General features: G+C 36.4%; 1 protein-coding gene across 12 annotated transcripts in view; it reads right to left on the reverse strand.

Annotated features, from left to right (window-relative positions):
- Positions 1-834: 834 nt before the first annotated feature.
- The window catches only part of LOC135101932 (AMP deaminase 2-like), a 46076-nt gene continuing 23187 nt past the window's right edge, over positions 835-23723 (reverse strand). For 3 of the 12 annotated variants that reach the window (XM_064006319.1, XM_064006328.1, XM_064006320.1), the window contains exons 4-19: positions 23715-23723; positions 22390-22416; positions 17222-17286; positions 16923-17053; positions 16429-16479; positions 11340-11440; positions 10654-10902; positions 9795-10009; positions 8983-9094; positions 8445-8608; positions 7755-7877; positions 7021-7152; positions 5578-5770; positions 4776-5024; positions 2440-2537; positions 835-2001 (exon numbers count right to left, since the gene is read on the reverse strand). The exon at positions 23715-23723 is cut by the window's right edge and continues 15 nt beyond it. In XM_064006319.1, coding sequence (XP_063862389.1) covers positions 1935-2001; positions 2440-2537; positions 4776-5024; positions 5578-5770; positions 7021-7152; positions 7755-7877; positions 8445-8608; positions 8983-9094; positions 9795-10009; positions 10654-10902; positions 11340-11440; positions 16429-16479; positions 16923-17053; positions 17222-17286; positions 22390-22416; positions 23715-23723 — 1986 coding nt within the window. In that variant the 3' untranslated portion in view covers positions 835-1934. The remainder of the gene's footprint in view (positions 2002-2439; positions 2538-4775; positions 5025-5577; positions 5771-7020; positions 7153-7754; positions 7878-8444; positions 8609-8982; positions 9095-9794; positions 10010-10653; positions 10903-11339; positions 11441-16428; positions 16480-16922; positions 17054-17221; positions 17287-22389; positions 22417-23714) is intronic. The other 9 variants (XM_064006324.1, XM_064006330.1, XM_064006326.1 and 6 more) reach the window with 5 other exon arrangements.

Genomic DNA, 23723 nt, shown 5'->3' on the forward strand with positions numbered 1-23723 from the left:
GTCTGGCTGAAATTTACCGAATTCAAGAAAAAGCAGCATCTGACATGCTAAGTTCTCAAGTTGCTGTCAAATTCCACATTTTCTTGAGGACGGCAGTGTGGTATTTCCTTCAAAGCACTTCATGTAGAATAACTGTATTTTGATGACTACTCTATATATATATATATATATATATATATATATATATATATATATATATATATATATATATATATATATATATATATATATATATATATATATATAATGTGTGTGTGTGTGTGTGTGTGTGTGTGTGTGTGTGTGTGTGTGAATATTTTTTGCACTTACATACTGCATCCTCCTTAGATCTATTCAGATATCAATGATTCTGCATGGAAATTTGTTTTATCATTTGATCACCAATGAATCTGCAAGTACAGTTCTTGTTCTTTCATCATTCTTTACCACAAGGTAATTTCTGTCCACATATTCAAATTTCCTTACTCACGACTTCATTTTCTGGGATATTGCATTCATATAGGTCACATCAAAGCCACACCTAAGGTCATATTGCTGTACAGCCACACTTGATCATTTCACAGATACAGCATATCTGGAGCCATGTCAGAGCCACTTAATGTAGCATTATGGAACACACATGAAACTACCTCATAGCCACATTAAGACCATACCATGACTTTTACTTATATCATCTTCAAAGGCCACATCAAACCCACACATGGAGTCACATTGCTATACTGGCCACATTTGACTCTGACCACGCTGCAACCAGATCAAACATAACTACAACAAATATGAACTTACATGCTATCTAAAGCCCAGAAAATTGGATCTATCATTGAGGTACCAGCATAAATAGTCATGTTTATTTTTAGTAAAAGACTAAAATTACTATTACAATAAACTGTATACCATCTCAACAACTATCAAAATCCAACAATAAAGCTCAGAACTTCATGCACATTATTGTGCAGAAGCTTGGAGGAGGCTGTTGGCATCACAAAATACTTGTTGGAGATCCTTTCTGGCATCACAGCACACCTATTGCAGGCACCTTCACACTGCATCACAACACCACACCTGCTGCAGACACCCTAGCATTGAGTCACACCACTCCCAGTGCAGACATCAGTACTGCATCATAATACCACACCTGCTGCAGGCATCAGCACTGCATCACAATATTTCATCTACTGTGGGTATCATATAACTACACATCACAACAGTGCTTTGGTGTTAGCATCACATATCACCTCAGCTTCATAGTAACAGTTACTTGGCTTCCTTCAAAGCCAACTTTCAGTACATATCATTATAATTAATCATATTGCAACTACAATCCCAAATACCATTAATTTTCTCCTTCCCTAACACCTGACCCATTAGTGGCTGCACTCTGCAAGGCAAAATTTTGTCTAGCTTAGCTTTATGCAACAACTGGAGAAAATGATAGAGCACATTGTACTTAAATTGTGTACAATTTCCCATAATCATGAATTCATCTCAAAACATCAAAACTATAACACATTACTAAAGTCCATAATATTACACAAGAAAGCTGGCAACTGTCACTATGCTTGTGGGTGGCAGATGAGGCAGACATAACTTGGCACTTGGCCACAACTGCACATTACCCTCACTAATTATATTTCTTTACTAAGGTCAGAATACATATATCATTGTGTGAGAGAGACAGAAAGAGAGAGAGAGCACTTAAAACATAAAGGACAACAATGAAAATATATAAGTATCAAAGAATGGAATAACAGGAATAACATCTGGGCTAATCTTGAAACATAAGTCTGATAGACCTGACCATCCTCTCTTGATGTAAACTCTAGAGCTGTCCAGAAGCAGCCTCCCTGTTTGTATAACTACAGGGTATAGGTGGCTGCTATCACATGCTGACAGTCTGGAAGTTCCATCAGAGCAGGTGAGTTTCATGGCAGCGCTCAGTTCTCCTCCTTTTCAGTTGGGTGACGGAAGATGTTGGCCAACTCATCCAGCAAGGTCTCATGTCTGAAGGAGAGGAATTATGGTTGCTATTCATTATTTGTATAAACTTCACTATTTTCTATAAAACTGGAGAACAGAACATTGAAGTATATAAGAAAAGAGAGAGGGGTGAGGGTGAGGAAATAAGGGGACAGGAATGTCTACAGACACAAAGAAGTGAAAACTCATCTTGTTTGATATAGACACATCCTTGAGTGTATACACTGGTGTCAAAATATACTAGACTAAACTAGCCTTACATCTTAATGTGACCAGAGGCCACAAACTGGAGATAAACAGGTAAAAATATATCAGAATAAGAAATAGAGAAGGAAGAACAATAAAATGATGTTATTACTGATTACTGTTGAATATGTACATGTTTAAAGAAACTTGAAATGATGATTGTAATTTAGACCGTAGTTTGAGAGATGTGATATGGTTCCATAACTCATTTATTACCTGAAGGCTGCTCTAATATTGGGGACATTAGTTCGCTTAATGTCATTTCCAGCCACACCTTCACGGATGTAGTTGGGGCCAATCCAGAACTGCTTGATCTGAGGAGAACAAGGGATTTGTGATGAGGTGCTAGAGTTACTAATAGAATACTTTAATCTATAAATGAGTAAACGTGGTGGAGCAAGTAATGATTGCACCTGAGACACACACACACACACACACACACACACACACACGTGTGTGTGCAAGAAATGAATATGTAAGGGTTATTAGAGAAGAAAGGAAAAATTAAGAGAAAGATGTTATGGACAAATGCAAAGAGGAACCAAAACTATTCTTCAGATATGTGAACAGCAAAATGAAAAATAGAGAAGGAATAAGCAGATTGAAGGTGAATGGTCAAATGTGTGAGGATCCGGCTGAACTGGCAGAGATAATGAACAGGAGTTTTCAATCAGTATTCACAAAAGAGAGAACATTTGTGTGGCAGAGTGAGATGAGTGAGGAAATGGGTCTGGGGGAAATCCAAGTGACTGAAGAGGATGTCCAGAAACAGATGGAGGGACTAGACGTTAGGAAGGCCCATGGACCTGATGGAGTGCCAGGATGGATACTAAAAGAGTGCAATCAGCAGTTGACATTGGTAATAAATAATATTATTGAGAGCTCCCTAATTGAAAGTAGAGTCCCAAATGAATGGAAGAGAGCCAACATAGAGTCAATCTACAAAGGAGGTAGTAAAGAAAAGCCCTTAAACTCCTTAAACCTGTGTCTCTAACAAGTGTGGTGTGCAAAATGTGTGAAAGATTGGTGAAGGATAAATGGATGCAGTACCTAGAAGGAAATGAAGTGATAATAAAGCAACAGTTTGGATTTAGGAGAGGGAGATCGTGTGTTACAAACTTACTGAGATTTTATTCTAGAGTGGTGGATATAATGCAAGAAAGAGATGGATGGGCAGATTGTGTTTATTTAGACCTGAAGAAGGCCTTTGATAAAGTGCCACACAGGAAATTGTTGTGGAAGTTGAAGCATAATGGTGGGCTAAGGGGGGGCCTGCTGAGATGGATGGAAAATTTCTTGACAAACAGAGAAATGAGAATGGTGGTAAAAGATTAAAAATCATCATGGAGGGAAGTCATAAGTGGAGTACCCCAAGGCTCAGTACTTGCACCAATCATGTTTGCAGTTTATGTAAATGATACGACGGAGAGTGTGAACAGCTACATGAGCCTTTTTGCGGATGATGCTGAAGAAAGGTGAGAGTGCAGAGGACTGTGGAATGTTACAAGAAGACCTGAACAAGATATCAGAGTGGAGTTATAGATGGGAAATGGAATTTAATTTAAAGAAGTGTAATGTAATAGAATTTGGAAAAAGTACAAGAAGAGTAAAAGGAAATTATGTGTTGAATGGTGTAAGGTTGATTGGAGCAGAAGAGGAAAAGGATCTCTGTGTTACAGTGACTGGGAACCTGACCCCGGAGAGACACATTAGCAAAATTACAGGAGAAACCTATAACTTGTTGAGAAGAATAAGGCAGGCCTTTGCATATATGGATGAAGAGATGGTCAGGAAGATGATTGTGTTGCTGATAAGACCTAGACTAGCATATGCAGCAGTAGTGTGGTCGCCATACAAGAAAAAGGATATAAGGAAGTTGGAGAGAGTTCAGAGAGCAGCTACGAAGATGGTACCAAGTATCAGGGACTTGTCATATGAAAAGAGACTGGCAAGGATACATCTACCAACACTAGAAAAGAGGAGAGAAAGGGGAGACTTGATTGCGATATATAAAGCATATGAGGGAGTAGAGGAGGTGGACCGGAGCGACTTAATGGTCTGGGATACACGGGACACTTAGAGGACATGGAAAGAGGCTGAAGAGGAGTGCTTGTACAAGAGACGTCAAAAAGTATAGTTTCCCATATAAAAGTATTGATGTATGTAACAGTCTGGATGAGGAGATAGTAAATGCAGAAAATATACATGGATTCAAGGCTATGTTGGATATCAAAAGATATGGAGATGGGACAGGATGAGCATAGCTCTTTTCCCATAAAGCACAACTAGGTAAATACAACTAGGTAAATAGGTAAGTACACAGGTATCTTAATAACAGTCAGGATTGAATAGATATTACCTAGAACTCTGCTCTCCATTTTTCTCATAATAACAACTCCATATTCTATATTTTACACAATTATGGATGCATGATATAAGAAAAGCATGCCAAGTAACACAGAGACAGAGAGGCACAAGATTTGCAAATTTTAAGAGAAAGAAACAACATTAAATGAGGCAGAAAATTATGAAACAAACCACTTTCTACTTACTTCATGTTCAAAACCACTCATGATGACAGAGTTTCTGGCCAGCTCACACATGTCAGTGGGTGAAAGCTTCCAAACTTGAGTGGCAATGGAATACTCTTCCATAAGAGGTTCCTTGGTGAAGTGAAACTGTAGGGGATCATCTGAAGAGAGGGAAACCAGAAGCCCTCGAGCCAGGTACTCCGGAAGAGGGTTACGATGGTAGTTGAGGAAGAGAGAGTTGTTGGAGAGAGGCGACATGGCTATTCCAATCTACAGAAGAGGAGGGAGGTGTCTGCATTAGGTAAGCTGCATGGTGCTTAGGAAATATAATCTTAAATCTTTGGTTACTAAAAAAGAAAAAAAGAATATAAAGTAGAAAACCTTATCTTTGTGGAACCATGGAACCATGGCTTATGTGCACAAAGATTCTTAGGATTATGTTTAGAATTTTGCTTCATGCAGGTATAGAACCAAGTACAGTATGAAATTGTGACAGTGCAGAACAATCAAATCTTACACTTCCTAATTTAATACTATTAATGCAATGCTTTTTACAACTTTGGGTAAATCACAAAAAACTGGCAAGCTATCTTTGATTTTGTAAGGATTTGAGTGTATCATTTTGGTCTTTATAGGCAAATTAGATCCTGTGCAAGGCACAAGCACTTTGACTTATTGTTTACCAACTTGAGCCTAAAAAAGATCTGCAAAGTTCTTAATTCTTAAGACAAATATATAAAAATAAAGGTAGAACAGTGCTAAAAACATTAATAAATACATAAAAAGAAAAAAAAATGGCAGCAGAAAAATGCTACAGACATACCTGAGCCAAATAATATAGGAACTGGAGGACGGGGGCTTTGCGGAGGAGAAGGCCATGCGAGATATTTTCTGCCAAAAGGAAGCCAGTCACCAGGTGCTGGATGGAGCCAGCCTCCCCACAATGTGGCCGCAGGACAAAGGTATTCATTCCCCTCTCAGCACGCAGCTGGTTCAGCGTGCAGATATTGGCATACCTAAGAAGTAGTGCCTCAGGTTAGGAATTTTTTTATATTACTTGAAAATAAGAAAATGTGCAAAAACTCTTTAAATTTTGAAAGTAACTCAATATTCAAAGAAAACAATACACTTAAAGAGTATAAGAACAAAAGTAGAATTTTGATAACTAATCATAATTCAGATCAGTATATATCTGCTTTCCACAAAGAAAAGGATAAGCATTAAAACTAAATTTAATAGGGAACTTAACTAACAAAAAAAAAAAAAAAACACTATTCAGATTATGCACAGAGATTGATTAAAATGATCAAAACACAATTAGACTTCTAAATCTTTTAATAATATGAATAAACAACAGCTGATTGGGTGACATGATGCAGTTAGTTTATTAGATTTTTATTGATAAACTAACTTTTCTTACTTCTGGTTAAAACTTGATTCAGTTTTCAAACAACTAATAACAATCAGGTCACAACATTTACTATAAACTGGTACAATAGATAATGAAACAACCAAAGGATCAAAACAAGATAAAGAAATGACATGAAAATCCTACTTTACTAGCTGCTTTAAGTCCCGTTACAACTGTGTGCTATCAAACGTATATGAGGGAAAGTCACCCACATGCACCAGTTCTCAAGCTGTCGTTTTGAGTGTCTTTCATCTAATACTTATATAATGCCAGAATGCAGTTTTGCTAATACGAAACTTGTAATATTCATAATAATGGAAATTTGTTAATAATATTAAGGTGTCTCAAATATTCACCTCCAATGGACTTGGACTGATGTGATATGCATGGAAGATAAAATCCATGGTAGCCACCCCCTCCCCTCTCTCTCTCTCTCTCTCTCTCTCTCTCTCTCTCTCTCTCTCTCTCTCTCTCTCTCTCTCTCTCTCTCTCTCTCTCTCTCTCTCTCTCTCTCTCTCTCTCTCTCTCTCTCTCTCTCTCTCTCTCTCTCTCTCTCTCTCTCTCTCTCTCCAAAGAAGAATGCAAGCTAGGCTGATGAGAGTTTCTCAGTCTGATAAATAGATATTAATAGTTGAAACAGCAATGGGTAGTGGAATCATAAAGCCTCTAAGTCACTATATGGTAGGTATCTCCAGGTAGAACTCGAGTAGAATCTGGGAACACTCAGTTACAAGCCAAACAAAATATAAATGAGATGCTTTCGTTGGTGTCGCCATATAATGCCCTGGCACTTCATGATGCCGATGTTTACATCTTCGTTTACAAAAGGCTTTAGAAGAAAAGCTAAATGCTCACATATAGTAGAGGTAGTAGGCATATGGAGGATTCTCTGTGTCTGTCCAGAGCTGTGGTGGGGGTGTATCCTTGTCTAGCACTGAGGTTTCAGGCTTGCTCTCATCATCTACACTGTCAAAACCAATCAAGTACCTGTGGGGCAAAAAGTGTGTCAGGCAAATCAAGGGTGAGATCTATGAGTCTTGTTCCTGCCAAAATATGAAAGGCATTTCCCATAAGATTAGCAACACAGCTATCAAACCATTCTTCCAAACCCTGAAATTATACAAATTCTCTACAGCTTGGGTTACTTCATTAACATTCATGTTTTGAAAAATGTAGGCACAGAAATTTAAAAAAATGTACTGAGAGAAAGATCAAGATGAAGGAAAACACCATAATTTGGTAATACTGTATCTAGAAACAATATCCTTATCAACAATACTAGATTATAATATAAAGGACAAAAATTAGATAATGCTGAAGTAATGTGTGGTGTGATAAACATGTTTTAAATCTAGGGGCATGGTATAATAAACACAAGACTGCTTCTATGTCCCTTCATAAGAATAGTTTCTTTCCTATTATAAGTGATTACTGATTTCCCTTTTCTGTACAGAGCACATTTCACCCTTATTCTTTTTAATGAATGAATTATAATGATCATAATATAAACTATACCATTGATGATGATAATGTTGATGATGAGGACTATGTCACAAAGAACTATATTCATCTGGTGGTCTACTACTTACTGAAGGAAGGCATGGAGTTCTGGGTGGCTGCTGGGATTGATGGTGACCTCAAACAGGGGACGGAACAGGTTGTCAATGAGGACACCGAAGTTTTCAACAATGTTATTGTTTTTGTAGATATCACTGTAAAGGAAAGTTGTTGATGTGAAAATACTGTACTGGAAGGAACAGATAATCCACCTTACTCTGCAGTCTTTTAAATAAGAAAAAGTTTCATGCCAAATTATTTCTATAACATTTGACAGAGCAAAGTATGTAACTCAGGAGAGATATGAATGTTTGTTCACCATTTCTCAAATTAGTGCTAGGAACCTGGATGAAAAAATTATTTAACTTTCAAGGATGGTAACAAATAAAAAAAAAATTCAATATAGCTACCTTCAATCTAAGAAAAGACACAAGAAACCTAAATAGAAGAAATAAAAAAAGAACAATTATCAAGGAAAAGATAATAAATCTGACCATAACTATTGTTTCCTTCATATCAGCCCAGATGCTCTTCCACAGTCGCTCTTACTATTCCTACATCTTTCTCACCTCCTTAAGTCCATCTCTACTTTTCTTCCTCTACTCTAATGCCCCTTAGCTTCCCTTTTTCTCCATCTACTCCAATGCATCTGTCTCTCCCTTTACTGCATAAACCTTGAACAATTTTCTACCCCAAATCTCCAATGCCTAGATAATACTCACTAGATACGTGGGACTTGCACCAGCCAGCGCACATTTTCTGAATGGACATTATGTTCCACTGCCCAGCGTGCCAACTTGTCCCACTCATCAACACTCTTCCCATACACTGACAGCCTCAGCTCTGCATTCTGGTACTTGCTCTCCTCCAGGTCTGACATCACCTCCTGCAGCAAAAAGTCAAAAGTTCTTCATATTTCAGCACCACTCCTTTCAGCTTAAAAAACAGCTGCATTAACACCAACTTTAATAATCAACTGTGTTATTATGTAGAGTCTGGAAAACATACAAGCCACTGATGACACAGTGCAAGTAAAAGTACTGCACAGTGAATGTTTTGGTGAGGAAATGACACAATGAATGAAGGCTGTCCTTTACTATCAGCATGGTAGGGATCTAGCAAAATATTTCAAACAGTACTTTACACATCATCAAAAGAAAGTTGTCTTGCTTTTCTAAATTTCATGTTTTCAATTGCTCCAGCATCCCTCTTCCTTTCAATGTTATTTTGCTCATATTATCTGAAAACAGAGAATCCTACCTTGATAATGTGGCCAAAATATTTTCCATTAATGTAGTTGTCCGTTTTCAGGAACACCTCCCTCAGTCGAGATTCTCCCACTGGGTTGTATTTGGCATTGAATTTGTCAAACCTGAAAAACATGCTTTCATATATACTAGTACCTGACAAGCAATGATAATTATAGACCACATGTGAGCAAAAGATTAATAACATACATGAACAATAAATAAATGGTATATCTATTGTAATTACATAACTTTTTGTACTCTAAAGCCAAGACCAGGCATAGGACTGACAATTTTTATATTCAAATAACTTTTTTGTACATCTGGATCAAACTTCTTAGGTTTGGATCCTCCATATTCTCTCAGTACAAATAGGTTAAAAGAATATTATGCCAATGTTATAATACTGATTACCAAGACTTAAGAACACAGATTTATGAACAATTTATTCTATACTGGAATAAAGACAAGATGCTTCTTATCAAGCCAATCTTTGATGGCAATTCCATCAGGGACCTCTGATGGGTGGTATTAACCTCTGAAAAGGTGTCATTTAAAAAAATCTTTCCTGTGCCTCTGTAGGGGACCCAACTAACTAAGCCTCCACAAATATATGCAGGTTGGCCATCTAAGTCTCCATGAAATAGAATTGTATTAGAAATGCCTACCAGCTTTACAGGCCAAGAACCATCCCTCCTGAAAAAAAAAGGCTTCGTAAAATATTTACTTCAAGCTTCAGATTTCTTTCTTTGAAGACAGTGCTTTAACTAACCTAAAAGCAGGTTATAAGAATAAGGGGTTTCATGAAACTCAAGAGAAGCATACCTGTGGAAAGTGTTGCGGTCAGCATGTACATCCAGCATGTCCACTGAGAGGTCATAAGCAGTGAGGTTCATGGAAGCAAACACTTCTGCCAGAGTCATCTTGTTGTCTTTGGAGCAGCACACTATCTCATCAGGATGTGTCTTCATTGCCTTCTTGATGAAGCGCAGTAGATGCTTCTGATTCATGCAGGATGCAGCATGGATGTGAGTGTCAACCTGCATCATAGACCAACTTATCAGGACAATGCAAGACTTATGAATATAACATACAACATAGTCTTTTGCAATTTGATAGATTTAGTTCTTTGTATTTTTTTCCCTGGGTCAGTATGACTGCCATCAAAATCATCATCATAATGCCTTGTTCTCTTACTCTATCACCATCTTACCATCTATGTATTTTTCAACATTTACTCTTTTGAGTATAAATTTCATACCCTCACTCTTTGGTGTCAGCACTCAGTACCATATTGTGAGTATAAAACAGTTTTCAGTCCAATCCAGTCCTGAAGTGTCTTGGCAGTGCTCTAAGTACATGAGAACTTATGGAACTCTGCACTCTTCACATTTTCATGTTGGTTTTGGAATCACTGTTTGTTTCTGGTGTTGCCTATACTTGCCACTCATCATCTCAAAATTTTCTTGGCGGTCCCAAAGGAAATACAGGAGACTAAAAAATTCCTGCAGTTCTTTATTAATTGCAACAATCATAACATTCAGCATATTATAACTGAATTTACTTTTCTGGACAAAGCCTTTTAGTATATTATATTTTTCCCTAACATATATAATATCCTCCACCTGCTCAAATCTATCTCTTGATCAATTTTAATTATGGTATGTATTATCTTTCTGCTTACCTTCCTGATGTTGTAGAAGTCCCTGTGAGGAACTGCCTTTTGTGCAGTCAATTCCCGCATTTCATTGAGGAGGACATGAAGCTGGAACTTCGAGCTGAGATACTGGAGGCGACGGTAGCAGAAAGACTTTACTGGACCATTGGCAATAAGAGCACACAGCAGGTTGACGTCCTGGATGTAGCGGGTGAGGTTTGGGTAGTGATATGGCTGTGGCTTCTCCTGCTGCTCTGCTTCCTCATTGGCATACACCTGCAAAAGTGCAAGATTTATTATGTGTTATAAGTGTGGCATGAAGCACATCACGCACAGGACTGTCATAGAGCATACAAATGTAAAATATCTAGTTCAGTGAATGGTGTATTTTGTCAATCTTAAATTTTAAAAGATAAACATGATTCTCTAAATGAGAATGATATCTTATACACTCATGTGATGAGGAGAGCAAAAGACAAACTGAATAAGAAGCAAAATAATTAAGTTTTGAGTGAAAGCTATAATCTTCACAATACTTTGTTTATCATAACTGATGAACTCATGCATTAAATAAAACTAAAATAAAAATATCATATAAGCAAAACTGTAAACCACATATTATCATCATTCTTCATTACTCATTAAGATTTTGCTGCTTTTCTATAAGAGAACATGATGAGATATGGATTAATTACAGTATTGGATATATGTACCTGAAACACCCCATCTACCATGGATACTCTGTAACCACAATTCTCTGGGAAGTCAATCTTCCAGGGACTCACTTCCTTGCGGGGTGGATGGATGGGATGATCTGTGGGTGAATAAAATGTAATGGTCAAGTGTTCAGATAGTGATATGCTTTAGAATTGGAGAATAGAAACACTGTAAGTATTTTAATTGCTGACTTCAAACACTACATATTATTTTTATTTTATATTTAACTTATACTTATTTAGAATATGTAAGCTTACAAACTTTAACATAATGATCAAGTTTGAAAAAAATTACAATGTCTTGAACAAAGCTGGTGTAATACTCGCCACAATTAACACAATGGCTACAACTAAGGTGCAGACATGGACCATGAGTCAGCATGACCATGAACAGTGCATAAGTAACTGGTGTTGGTCAAGCCTTGAGGCCACAGTCTTGGCTGACGGTGGTAATAGTAGTGGTAGTAGTGAAGGAGAGAGGTGGTGGTGGTTTACCTGGCACACTCAGAGTTTGGATTAGGCTTTCACAGGTATACTAATTCCAGTTTCAGGAGCAACATGGCACAATTTGGCTTTACTGTAGTACATATTGATATTTTAGTATTTTAGTAAAGCTATTAAATACACACTTAACACAGCATTTTTAAAAGGGTTGGAGAGAGAATATTATGAACATCTTGTATAAGTGTAAGTATTTTATCCTAATTTATAAATTATGATTTGTTACTCATCTATCATCTTTCAAATAATGCAAATTCTAAAATTCTATTCAACCTTAAGAATTACTTAATGTGTGTTGATAATGTGCTTGTATATTATTTACCAAGACACTATCCAAACAAATCCTACACCAATAGATTTAAATATTACAAGTGTGTACATCTCAACATGATGATATAGGAATTGCTTGAGAGGAGCCCACATGGTTGTTTACATCATGCAGCTGAAATCTGACAGACAAATGTTTACCATAATATTCAGTATACAAAATGCAATACACTTGCCATTATCTACTTTGGGTGTAAGAACATGCAGGCAACCACTGAACATTTATGTATGTACTTTCTTATAAACACAATTATGATAGTATAGGTTCATATATGACATATAGTAAAGTAAAACTATCAAAAAGTAAATGCACTGCCTATCATGTTCTTGTGCCCAAAGTTCAGAAGTACTGACAAATTAACCTGAAAGAATTTGAAAAGTTTCTCACTTCTTGATTGTACATTTTAGAAACTAGACCCAAGATATTAGAGTTGACAGTACAACTTTCTGTCTGCTTAGCTAGAGTTGAAGTCATCAGTAGCTATTTAGCTAAATAGCCTTATATGTAACTTAATTACAAAGCTTTATCCATCATACAGATTAATTTGTGAAGTTCCTCATTTACACATGAATTCAATAGTGCACCTCAAAGATAACTATTACTGGCTAGTGCAACTGCTCTAATGACTCTGCTAAAGGTGATACTGTATCACCAATAACTGTATATATAACCAAATCAATATAACATGACCATTACTTTTAGTTCTAGCAGAAGGCCAGTATTGTGTGGTTGCCCTGAACACTGCCATCCAAACCCTGGTGTCTCAGCTGCTCAATCTGCCCAGTCCTGGATGTGACTGTTGATTGAGGGAACCACAGGGTAAGATTTCAGCTAATCCACCTCCAAGTGAAGGTCAAGAGTCTATGGACTACAGATGAAGAATTGGCTGTTCTCACGAATGGCAGCACAAGGGCAGCACCTCCTACCCACACAGGTCCTAGACAACACATGCTGCCCCTGGCCCATCACTCCCTCGCCACCTGTGTGTGTGGTAACACACTATTCATTCAAGCTTGTCTCACTCACCTATGTCCGTGTCTTGTCTGAATAGACCACAAATCAATTCCACAATGTGCCAGTCCACAGTGGTAACAGCAGCAGCACCAGCAAATGCTATGTTATGTAAATAAATGTGTAGTTGTGGTAATAGGAGCATATTGATTGTTGTGGCCAAGATTAAATTCCTTTCCTTACTTTGGAAACTTGCAAAGGATATCCAGACTTTTACTCCTTCCTCCCATTAACCACAACTTACAAAAATTTATCAATGTTACATGAAGCTGTGCCATGTGTACCAGCATGTAATGGTGAGTGGCTACTGTATGTGTGTGTGTGGTACATAATTGTTATTGAGAGGAAGAATCAATGGCATATCTGGTGTAGGCTGTGCTGTTTGTGCAAATAAATGTCATAGTTGTTTCAGTTTTAAAAGGTCACAGATTAGTACCAAAATAATATTATGAAATTATGACACTACCTGGTAAGTGGTTAAATGCAAACTCTTAGAACAGTGCATTTAAAATCATCCTTATCTGTACCTCATTAAGGGATCTTACAAACCAAACAAAAGCCACATTCAGGCCATCAGTCAGTGGGAGACCACAATTTTTTGAACTATGAACTTTGATATGCTCTCAGTTTAAGTTTTCCTCTATTTTTAGAGCAAAAAAATTCCACAATTTTAGGCAAGTCACTAAGAATTTAGTTATATAATAGAGGTAACTACTGTGAGCTCTACTGAACATGCTGTTTCCTTTTTAATTCTCCTGAAGATATGCATGTTAAGCTTCATACTACAAAATCTCCACTATCTGGTATCCTACCTTGTCAAATGCAATTCTTACATCACATATGTTCTTGCTGTTATTTCATCCAACACCATATGTTTTATCAGATTCTTTTTTTTAAACTAAAAAAAAAAAAAAGCTTACACCAAAATCTGAGGGTAAATTATTATTTTTTTTTAAACAACCTGCATTTCTGTACACATGCACAATAGCATCAAACAGATACTCTAAGGGAAAAGCAAAAACATAAGATAGAAAAATGCATTGTAAAATATACAAGTTAGAAGACTAATAAGGAACAGAAGGCCCTTCACATAGACACCGGCCCTTCACTCACATTCAAGTATATTACCACGCTTCTTCTTTATTTGGATTAGTTGATTGCACCAATATATAGTTTTCATCCTTCCATTGCTTTAGATTTAAAACTGTTCTTTATCCTTAATCAACATATGCTGTCTTTGGACATTTGCATAAGCAGATTTCAATTGGATTTCCATTGATATAATGTCAACTACATCTTATTATTTCATGTCATAGGAACCACAAGTTGGTAAAGATATAGAAACACACTGTGAATGGTGAATGAAAGGTATAGGCCAGTCCAGCAAGAGCATTTTCAAGCTCCTTTTTACAGCTCATGAATCAAATAAGCATTTTCACAGCAAGCAACCACAAATCCAAAAGTTTATTCCTATCACTTGCTATCCTCTTCTGTTACTTCTGTGATTAAAACCCTTCTGAACATTGGAACTAAATACTTTTCTCTCCACTTTACCTTAACTGCATGTCTTTTTGGTTATCCTGACATTTATTTAAATGTCCTTATCACAGTAAAAATTAACCACTACCTTAATGACTATTTCCTTCAGTGATGAATTCTAGGACTTCGTCTTTTTTTTTTCTTCTGACAGGATCTCTTTTATTCTCAATTTGTTTTTTTGGAAATGACAATTACATGAACTTTTTTTAACATTTTCTTTAACCTTAGCTACAAAAACAGCTTCCTGTAATTACAAAAGAAGTAAGAAAAACCCACAATCTTAACACATATCATCAGACAGACCACCTGCATATTATACCAACTTTTACAATATCATATCATCCTATAAGTGGATCATACATACTTATATATGACACTATTTTATTTCAGCCTATCTTATGAACTCCTTTATCACTTGCTTTCTCCTTTTGTGCTTTTACCTAATCATTTTTTTCCTATTCCTCCAACTTTTTCTTAGTCCTCTTCTCAGTCTCCTTTCATTTTTTTTTTTTACAAAGAATTTTGGTATATCCTTATTTCATGTTGACAGTAGATAGAACTGCTGCATCATTCACACTGTCATGCTTATCAGCCCTAAGGAAAACCTTCAGTACTTCCTGACATAAACCATATATGGATAACTTGCTTGGTGAAGAATCAGCTATACTAGTCAAAAGTTAAAACTAAGAAAGCAAATAAAATTATACTTAAATGGAAATTTTTTTTTTGCTAGACACATCTCCATTCAGATCATGTTCACTTTGCTAAGGTAGATTAGTGGCTTCTAGCTTGAGACACTCTGACACGCCATTAGGACAGCAAAGGCTTTGGCTGTTATACTCTGAGAATTAAACATAAGAGAGTAGTATGTTCATCAATCCAGTGCTCAAACCACTCAAGTGATGGTGCCATTAACAATGTTAAGTTGGTTAACTTGGACTTAAAAAGTACAAGCAAGCCACTACATTATTCTAACTTTCCTCAGGATTAACTTTTTGTTGTTCCCCACACACACACACACACATAATCTTATAAGGCAATATGCCTTAATGGCTATGTAATATTCCTTCAAGAGACTATGGCATCTGGTTATTATTATACTACTTTAATTCTATTAATCACGTTGCTGCCTGCTATTTATATCTAAGAAGTAACAAAACTTTTACTGTTAATGAAAGCCAAAGATTTTCAGTTATCAATCCTGAGAAGCCAAACTTACAAATAAATCTACTATCCCAGTGCTCCAGATGGTCAGGTCACTCAGGTAAATATGACATCAGCATCCTTGGAGAGTATGCCAAATTGACTTACAATGAATTTTTGTGCCCTTTACATCCAAAGAGTATAGTGAAGTATTGGTCCAGTTTTAAAGATTTTACCTCCAAGGTGACTATAAGTTTCATCTAACATATATGCAATTAAGAAAGAACTTCCCTTAATTATATTTTCTTCCAGTATTTCTAATCTGTCAAAATAAAATAAAAAGTCAATTACCTATACTTGATATCTGGGTCATCCTCCAGATTTCATTCTGGATAAAGTTTATTCCTCACTTGGCACTAACATAGTGAGCCAGTCTTGAGGAAGATGACCCTTGTCCTACCTGTCTGGTGTTTGGTTCTAATCTGACACACTAACACAAACACACGCACAAACCCACCAAAACACACGCACACGCACACACACATATGTACATGCCTCACCTACCAGGGCTGGAGTTGGTTTGCCCAATCTCTCCATCAGCCAACACTTGCACTGCTGTAAAATATATGGTCAGCTCCTGCTGCCTATCACTTACTGAGCAAAGACCAACCATTCAACCAAGTCAACATAAATCACGCAGCTTAGGGCTTTACCAAAACTAATCTAGTCACTCACATTGAAAAAAAACATGCTGTAATAAACTTTAACAATGGATATCAAGCACAATCTTAGAGGACATTTTTTATATTCAATGCCCTAAAATTGCATGTAGCCTTTATAGACCTAAAGAAGGAATATGGTACAGTTAATCGAATAGACAGAAATCTTGCATTTACAGAAACCTAACCATTCCTAAATCCTGGAAAACTGGCATCACTGAACACCTTATTTTATGCTTTTATAATGTAGATCTCCTGAAATGTGATCTCCATAATATAGCAGTCTGACAGTACTGAGAAAGGAAAGGAAGTGGAAGGAGTAGTGGCTCTGTAACTCACCTTCTAGACTCTTGGGATCACTGCAGGCACCAGCATAGCGGCGGTTTCCTCCCATTGGATCCTCTATCCCACCCTCTCGAAGGAATCTTGCTGTCACGGTGGGGAAGTTCTGGCTGGCCCAGGCCATATACCTGTCATGCAAAATTATATATCAACAACCTCTATGATAACTAGCATCTTTTTCAGAAATCAAATACAACTGGAAAGTACTGTCATTTAATCTCAAATTACAAATTTACTCATCATCCAACTCTAAACATGGTAGCAACACTTCCTGTGAGTTAATGGTAAGTACTTACTTTTCTCGGAGCCTGAGGGCTTCAATGATCAACTTGGAGGACTTGGAGATGTCTTCCACTGGCACCTGGAACCACATCTACATGTGTCACCCATCTCAACACCATAATCACCATTCTATTAATTATTTACATAAAGAAAAGTGAAATGTTACATGGGACAACCTTCAATGCCTGTAAACAATAAAAAAGAAAAGATGATTAATTCACTGGTACAGAGCAATGAATATCCTAAGTTGGTGCAATAGCTGGATCTTGCCATGGGATCTGAAAGGATAAAAGTGAAGTGGCTTTGTTGAATCTAAGTCCATACAGTCACTTGGCTGTTGGTGATGTGACCTTCGAATGATAAGTTTCCTAGCATCACTTGCCTTGGTTTGTGAGAGTATGTAATAACTAGGGACACAAGACCATTTCATCAGAGTAATCATTTCCATCTCTATACGTAAGCAGCAGCCATTCACTGACAAACCTCAACATTGTGGATAGATAACTGAATTGCCTGTGTCACCTCCTAAGCCAGAACTTTGAAGATTGGAGACCAAATCGAATGGTTTACAAACAAGTGGTCACTGCCACCACCTGTCATTCCCCCTTTGGGCACTTCAACAAAATACAGAGAAACTGATCTGAAGGTAGGATAAATTGGCTGTAAAGAGGTACTTGATGGGAATCAAACCTCCATTTGCACATTTAAGGGCAAAACGAGTTGCTACAACTCACCAATCAGGCCAAGATGACCACTGAGGCCTGAATGAATTTTGGTCAGCCTTGACTGTCCTTACACTACACAACCACATCTTCATTACAGCCACCACTGAATCTTACCCATAAAACAATATTATCATGCATCATTGCATGACATTACATAAATTATATCACTAACCTAGAAAATATTTTAATGGAAATCACTTTTTTTTTGTCAAATGTACATGAAAGCCTGCATAACACTTTTTTCTTTAATATTAGAGGAACCTAACTACACTTTCATTTCCTTAAAGCACTACATTTTGTTTCTAAAAGATAACTTCTAATTTTCACATTACTGCTATAAATTTACATTGCCTTACTGATCATTACAACCATCATCACAATAGAAATATGAAAAGCATTTTTCTTAGAAAACATAGGGGAGATCTACTTGTTCCCACTAACATGTAAAACACTGTCTTTGAAGGTTTTGCTAATGATTTGTTCATGTGATTCACAACTCACCTAAATTCCTGTAACAGGCAAAGTAAAATGGTATCAGTTTATGATTGAAGAAGATAATCAGAACTACATCTGAGCATACCTAGCTTCTATCAGTGACTTAGAATGAACAGAAAAAAAGATATAAATCAGTAATTCACTGATGGTATGAGAAGGCAAACTAGGTGTACATAAGTGTACTCACTCCTATTGTTGATGACTTCAAGACACAAAGCAGCTGAACAAGATTTGGCACTGGTGAGAGGAACAGCACTAAAACCATGATAATTGATTGGTTCTACACAAAAATGTCTCTCACAAAAGTTTCTACATAGTAAAAACATCAAAGTGTTGGGAAACACAACTTTCTTGATATACTGTCTAGCTCAAAAAATTTTCTACATTTCTCAATACTACACACAACCCAGTCACTTATTAGATTAAATTACAGAAATGTTGGCTGTCACCATACATTATGGTCCTATTGATCATATGCTGAAGTGCTTGGATAGCAAAGCAGTCCAATGCTGACAATTTATGTAACATCATTCCAATTGCATTTCACAGCTTTTCTAAAATTTCTAATGAATAACAACACTAAGAAAGATTAGAAGAAAGAGGCAAATCATGTCAAGGAATAAAGAAAAAGGATAAAAGACATGTGGAGAAACAAGAAATATGGGAATGTGGACAAAGATAAATGAAAAGAGAAAGATGAAAGATGTTTGAATAAAAACATTTGTAAGGAAACACGCATAACAATCTGGAAGAAACCCATATACAACACTATTCGAACAAGTCAAGAACTTTATCACTACAGTGGGATATATCACCGCCTGACTGAAAAGGTCACTCTTTTGTGTTTATAAAGAATAAGCAATGATATTACTAGCATGAAAAAATTAACATATCCATTTGCAGAAATATATCTTAGAAAAGTTCTGTACAGTCCTCAGCATTCTCTCATTGGTAACTTCCATGACAGTAATCTCTATGTACCTAATTCTTACACCTTTTGGTACTTTCAATCCTCTTCTTATCCCAAAATATGTAATCCAGCACTCTATCCTTTCATTTTCTAAGAGATCATCTCTTACACCCACATTCTGAATATTCATATTATTTTGTTCTTACTTATTGTCTTCATGTTATTCAGCCATCTCATAATGCTGCATTTTACTAAGTTACAATAATTATAATAAAATATGGTACATAATATATAGTAATTGGCTACACTTGAGTATGATTACATAAAAGTTCAATAACACTTCCATGAGTTGCCAATCTTAAGTGATAATGAAAGCCACATCTGTGCACTTACTGAGCTAGTTCAGGGAATGGAAGCTGCTATTTACTGTGAACAGAGTGAAAGCTTGAGATGGCTACTGACACACTGATGAAAAACAAGGACACTCTTAGTTAAGCAACACAGATGGTGATGGAACACAAAATAAGTTTTCATATACTGACAACACATAGCAAACCAAAATTTTGGCATTTCTGTTGGCATAAACAATATTTTTTTTTATTTTTATTTTCAATGTTATAATGTCTAATAGATGTCAAGAAGCTTCTCCAACCTAAAGGTAAAGAAAGAGGCATGTGCTATAATTGTATGTGGTCTTTGTGCCAATCTCAGTTTCAATTGGGAATTGTTTACAAATATAATGTCTGATGAAGTAATATACTTATGATATACAGTAACCTTGCAGATTTTTCAACAGCCAACTGATCTCCACACTGATTCTGAATGAAAGATCAGAGGCAGGGTTAGACTCAATTATCAGAGAAATATGATACTCTCTATTAAATTAAGAATATTGGCAATTTTTATTAACTATACCAAGTGATAATATAAAAAATAACACATCAATCAATGCATAATGTTTCATCAAGAGTATTGTTTAATGAAAGGGATGCATATCAGTATGCAGTTTTATATATATATATATATATATATATATATATATATATATATATATATATATATATATATATATATATATATATATATATATATATATATATATATATATATATATATATATATATATATATATATATATATATATATATATATATATAAATCTACCTTTCTCATCCTGAAATGGGTGATATCACCTTAGTCTCAGTACGCTTGACTGGTAAGTATACTAATGGACCCAACTTTCTACTACATATTGCTGAAAATCTTCAATTTTTATCAATATTTTTTGTCATGTGTTCCGTGATAAGGATTTTAAACTGATGTGCAGTAAAATGACTAAGAGAATAAATGTATTGAGAAGTGATTAATGCCATAATATTCTCACTTTTTTTTTTTTTTAGGGTAACCAGATTGTCTCCCTTTTTGCTAGTTCAAGCCTGTTATTCTTACAACCATCACTCCTTTCATGTTCTCAGTTATTATCTCAAATACTTCTAGACCATCTTTCCCTTTTTATCCCAGGTCATCAACCTACCTCCACAGCTCTTGTTCTGGTGACAAACTATGAAACTGGCACTTTTCATTTGCTGACATCTATTTCTGGCTCTCCCCTTTCTAGAAAGTAGTTTAATATTCAACAATCTAAAAAAAATATTTTTCACTATAACAGCAAAATAAAATTATTTGTTATATTAAGCTTTTGCAGAAATTTCAAAGGCAAAAAAGCTTTCCTTCCTACTAGGTAATGTGATACTTTCTTAAAAGAGTATATTGCATAATCTTCAAAGTTAAATGTTTTCATGTATGTGCAATATTTTTTCTGATATAAATTTACAAACTGGAATGTACCTTATTACCTTATATACCTTATTACCAGTAATACATTCAAGGTATTTCATTCATTGTACTGCCATTTATCACCATCTCAATTGTCTCACTGACCTAAACTTCACCACAGATGGTTTGGTAGTTTGGGTGTCATCTGATACCACCAATATCAACTAAAACCATTAAATTCAGACTGAAATTTGGGGGTCGTCTTATCTAAAAGTTGTCTAGTTCACCAAAATATATGGTACTCTTACTTGCCAGACCAGAATGCACACAGTATTTAGTCACATATTTTCTATCAAGTGGCCATCTTCCTTTTTATGCTGAAAAGCCATCCCACATCCAAAGCCTAGACCACCCTACTACATGAGTTGCCACTAAACACATCTTGCTGTAACAACAAAACCTAAATATCTATTTACTCAACCATACACTTATGTGGGTTAGTAAGGGATTGCCCATGAAAACGTAATACATTAATTATGAGGCACTACATACAGCACAGCACTCTCTTCCCTCATCCAAAGATGCACTGTACATACTGAAACCACCTGCACTCATGCTAGCTGCTAGAATGGCTGGAGGATCAATGAGGACTGGCAGTGATGTCTTTGCAGTTTGGGGACATAAAGAAATGGTTAGATAATATACATATTAAAACTAATATGACATCCATGACCTTATGGGGGTCACGTCTTCCAAGTGGTTGAGAAGCATACTATTACGTAAACAGTCTCGGGGTTCTTATGCCTTAAAACTTGCTGGCTTTTGCATCAGTTACAGGTGTGCACAGCTGTACATGGTAAGCTTATAACAAATTAGACTTCTGAAAAAACTATGTATACCTGTTCCACAGCTACAGTTCTGTGTTCAGGGCACAATGATGTGTGCAACAGCAATGGAGGAAGTATAAGAGCCTGCTGCAGGGTAGGGATTTCCGAGGAAAAATGTGTATGAGGTTCTAGTTATTTGCAATGCAATGGGTGAGGTTGGCTTAGGAGAGGTAGCATGAAACAAATGACACCAGACTATGATGAACATATTTTTTTCTGATAACATCAGAGGTTTCAAGGATGCTGAATAGTTTGCCTGAGAGATTCAAAATGGGACACTATGAAAAGAGGAGTCCAGGCACTGAAGTGGGATGCAATCAGGCAGTGTTACTGGGCAGTAATAGTGGAGAACAAACTACCAAGAGAACAGTGATGTTCATCTCACTTACATTGGTGATCAGGTTGTCAAGGAGGTACTGCAAAGAGAAGTGAGAGGTTGAGATAGTGTCTGGGTCACAGGAACAGGGAAAACAACCTCTCTCACACATGGCTCTGTTTCCCTCACAACAGGACATCACATACAGTAATATCTAAGTTAGCTCCATAATAGTACTTGGCAGAGGTTGTTTGTGTGCTTGTGCATGATGCGAAGGCGATGGTGGTGGTGGTGGTGATGCAGTGGTGCTACTTTCAGCAGGCCCAGAACTCTCAGATGATATCAATTGCTACTTTAAATGTGGTATAAATCTAGTGATGCTTATAAGTGACGCCTGATAATGGCAGAACTCTGACTCTATGCTGACTCATTTACATGTGGCTAAAAACAATAAAGAAACTGATATGATCAACTAAACAAATCCTCACTTTCATGATGATTAATTAAATTCCATAAAAGGTAAACAACAATAAATATGACATCAAGAAATTTTGTCATTTAAAGCAAAACCAACCAACAAAATCAACTGTCTTCCATGTATTTGCATTTCATCAGAAAAATGTGTGTGTGTGTGTGTGTGTGTGTGTGTGTGTGTGTGTGTGTGTGTGTGTGTGTGTGTGTGTGTGTGTGTGTGTGTGTGTGTGTGTGTGTGTGTGTGTGTGTGTGTGTGAAATCTATATATGTAGAATGGAGCTTCCTTATGAATTTTTCCAGACTCAAAAATTAAGTTATATAATTTCTAACAAAATCATACACGCACGCACACAAAAAAAAAATAATCTCAATAGTGCCAAAATGGGGATGAGGTGAGGTATTGGCTGTTGCTAAGATAGAATGACCCTCAAGAATCAGATGACCACTAAAGGAAGTCTACCATTCACAATATGTACATACAAAGTTTGGGCCAAATCTAGTAGAGAGAGAAAATTAGAAATAAAGCAGATCAGGAAATCAAGAGCAACAAGAAGGATACATGTTCTGGTGCTACAGGCATACACACCCTATAAGGACCATCCTTCAACAGGCAACCTCAGGCAGGTCAGGGATTAGTACAAGAAACTCAAGGTGTAAAGAGGGACAAGACCAAGGTAGAGAAGATTAGATACTTTTACACAAACCACAAGTACAGGATTTAGGAAAAATATCAGCACCACATTACAGGACAAGAATCCAAGCCTTTGGGAGATTCAACAACAAACACAATGGGAGAGAGTTATCATATAGGAATTACTGAATCAGACATCCATTCCAGGCAAGAGATATGTAGGTAAGGGGTTGAATGGATATGGGGAATGTGGGAAGCACTATGGGATACCACAGGATACAATATCCTCTTACCTGCCCCAT

Source organism: Scylla paramamosain, chromosome 7 (assembly GCF_035594125.1).
Source record: "Scylla paramamosain isolate STU-SP2022 chromosome 7, ASM3559412v1, whole genome shotgun sequence".
In the NCBI taxonomy this organism is placed as follows: Eukaryota; Metazoa; Arthropoda; class Malacostraca; order Decapoda; family Portunidae; genus Scylla; species Scylla paramamosain.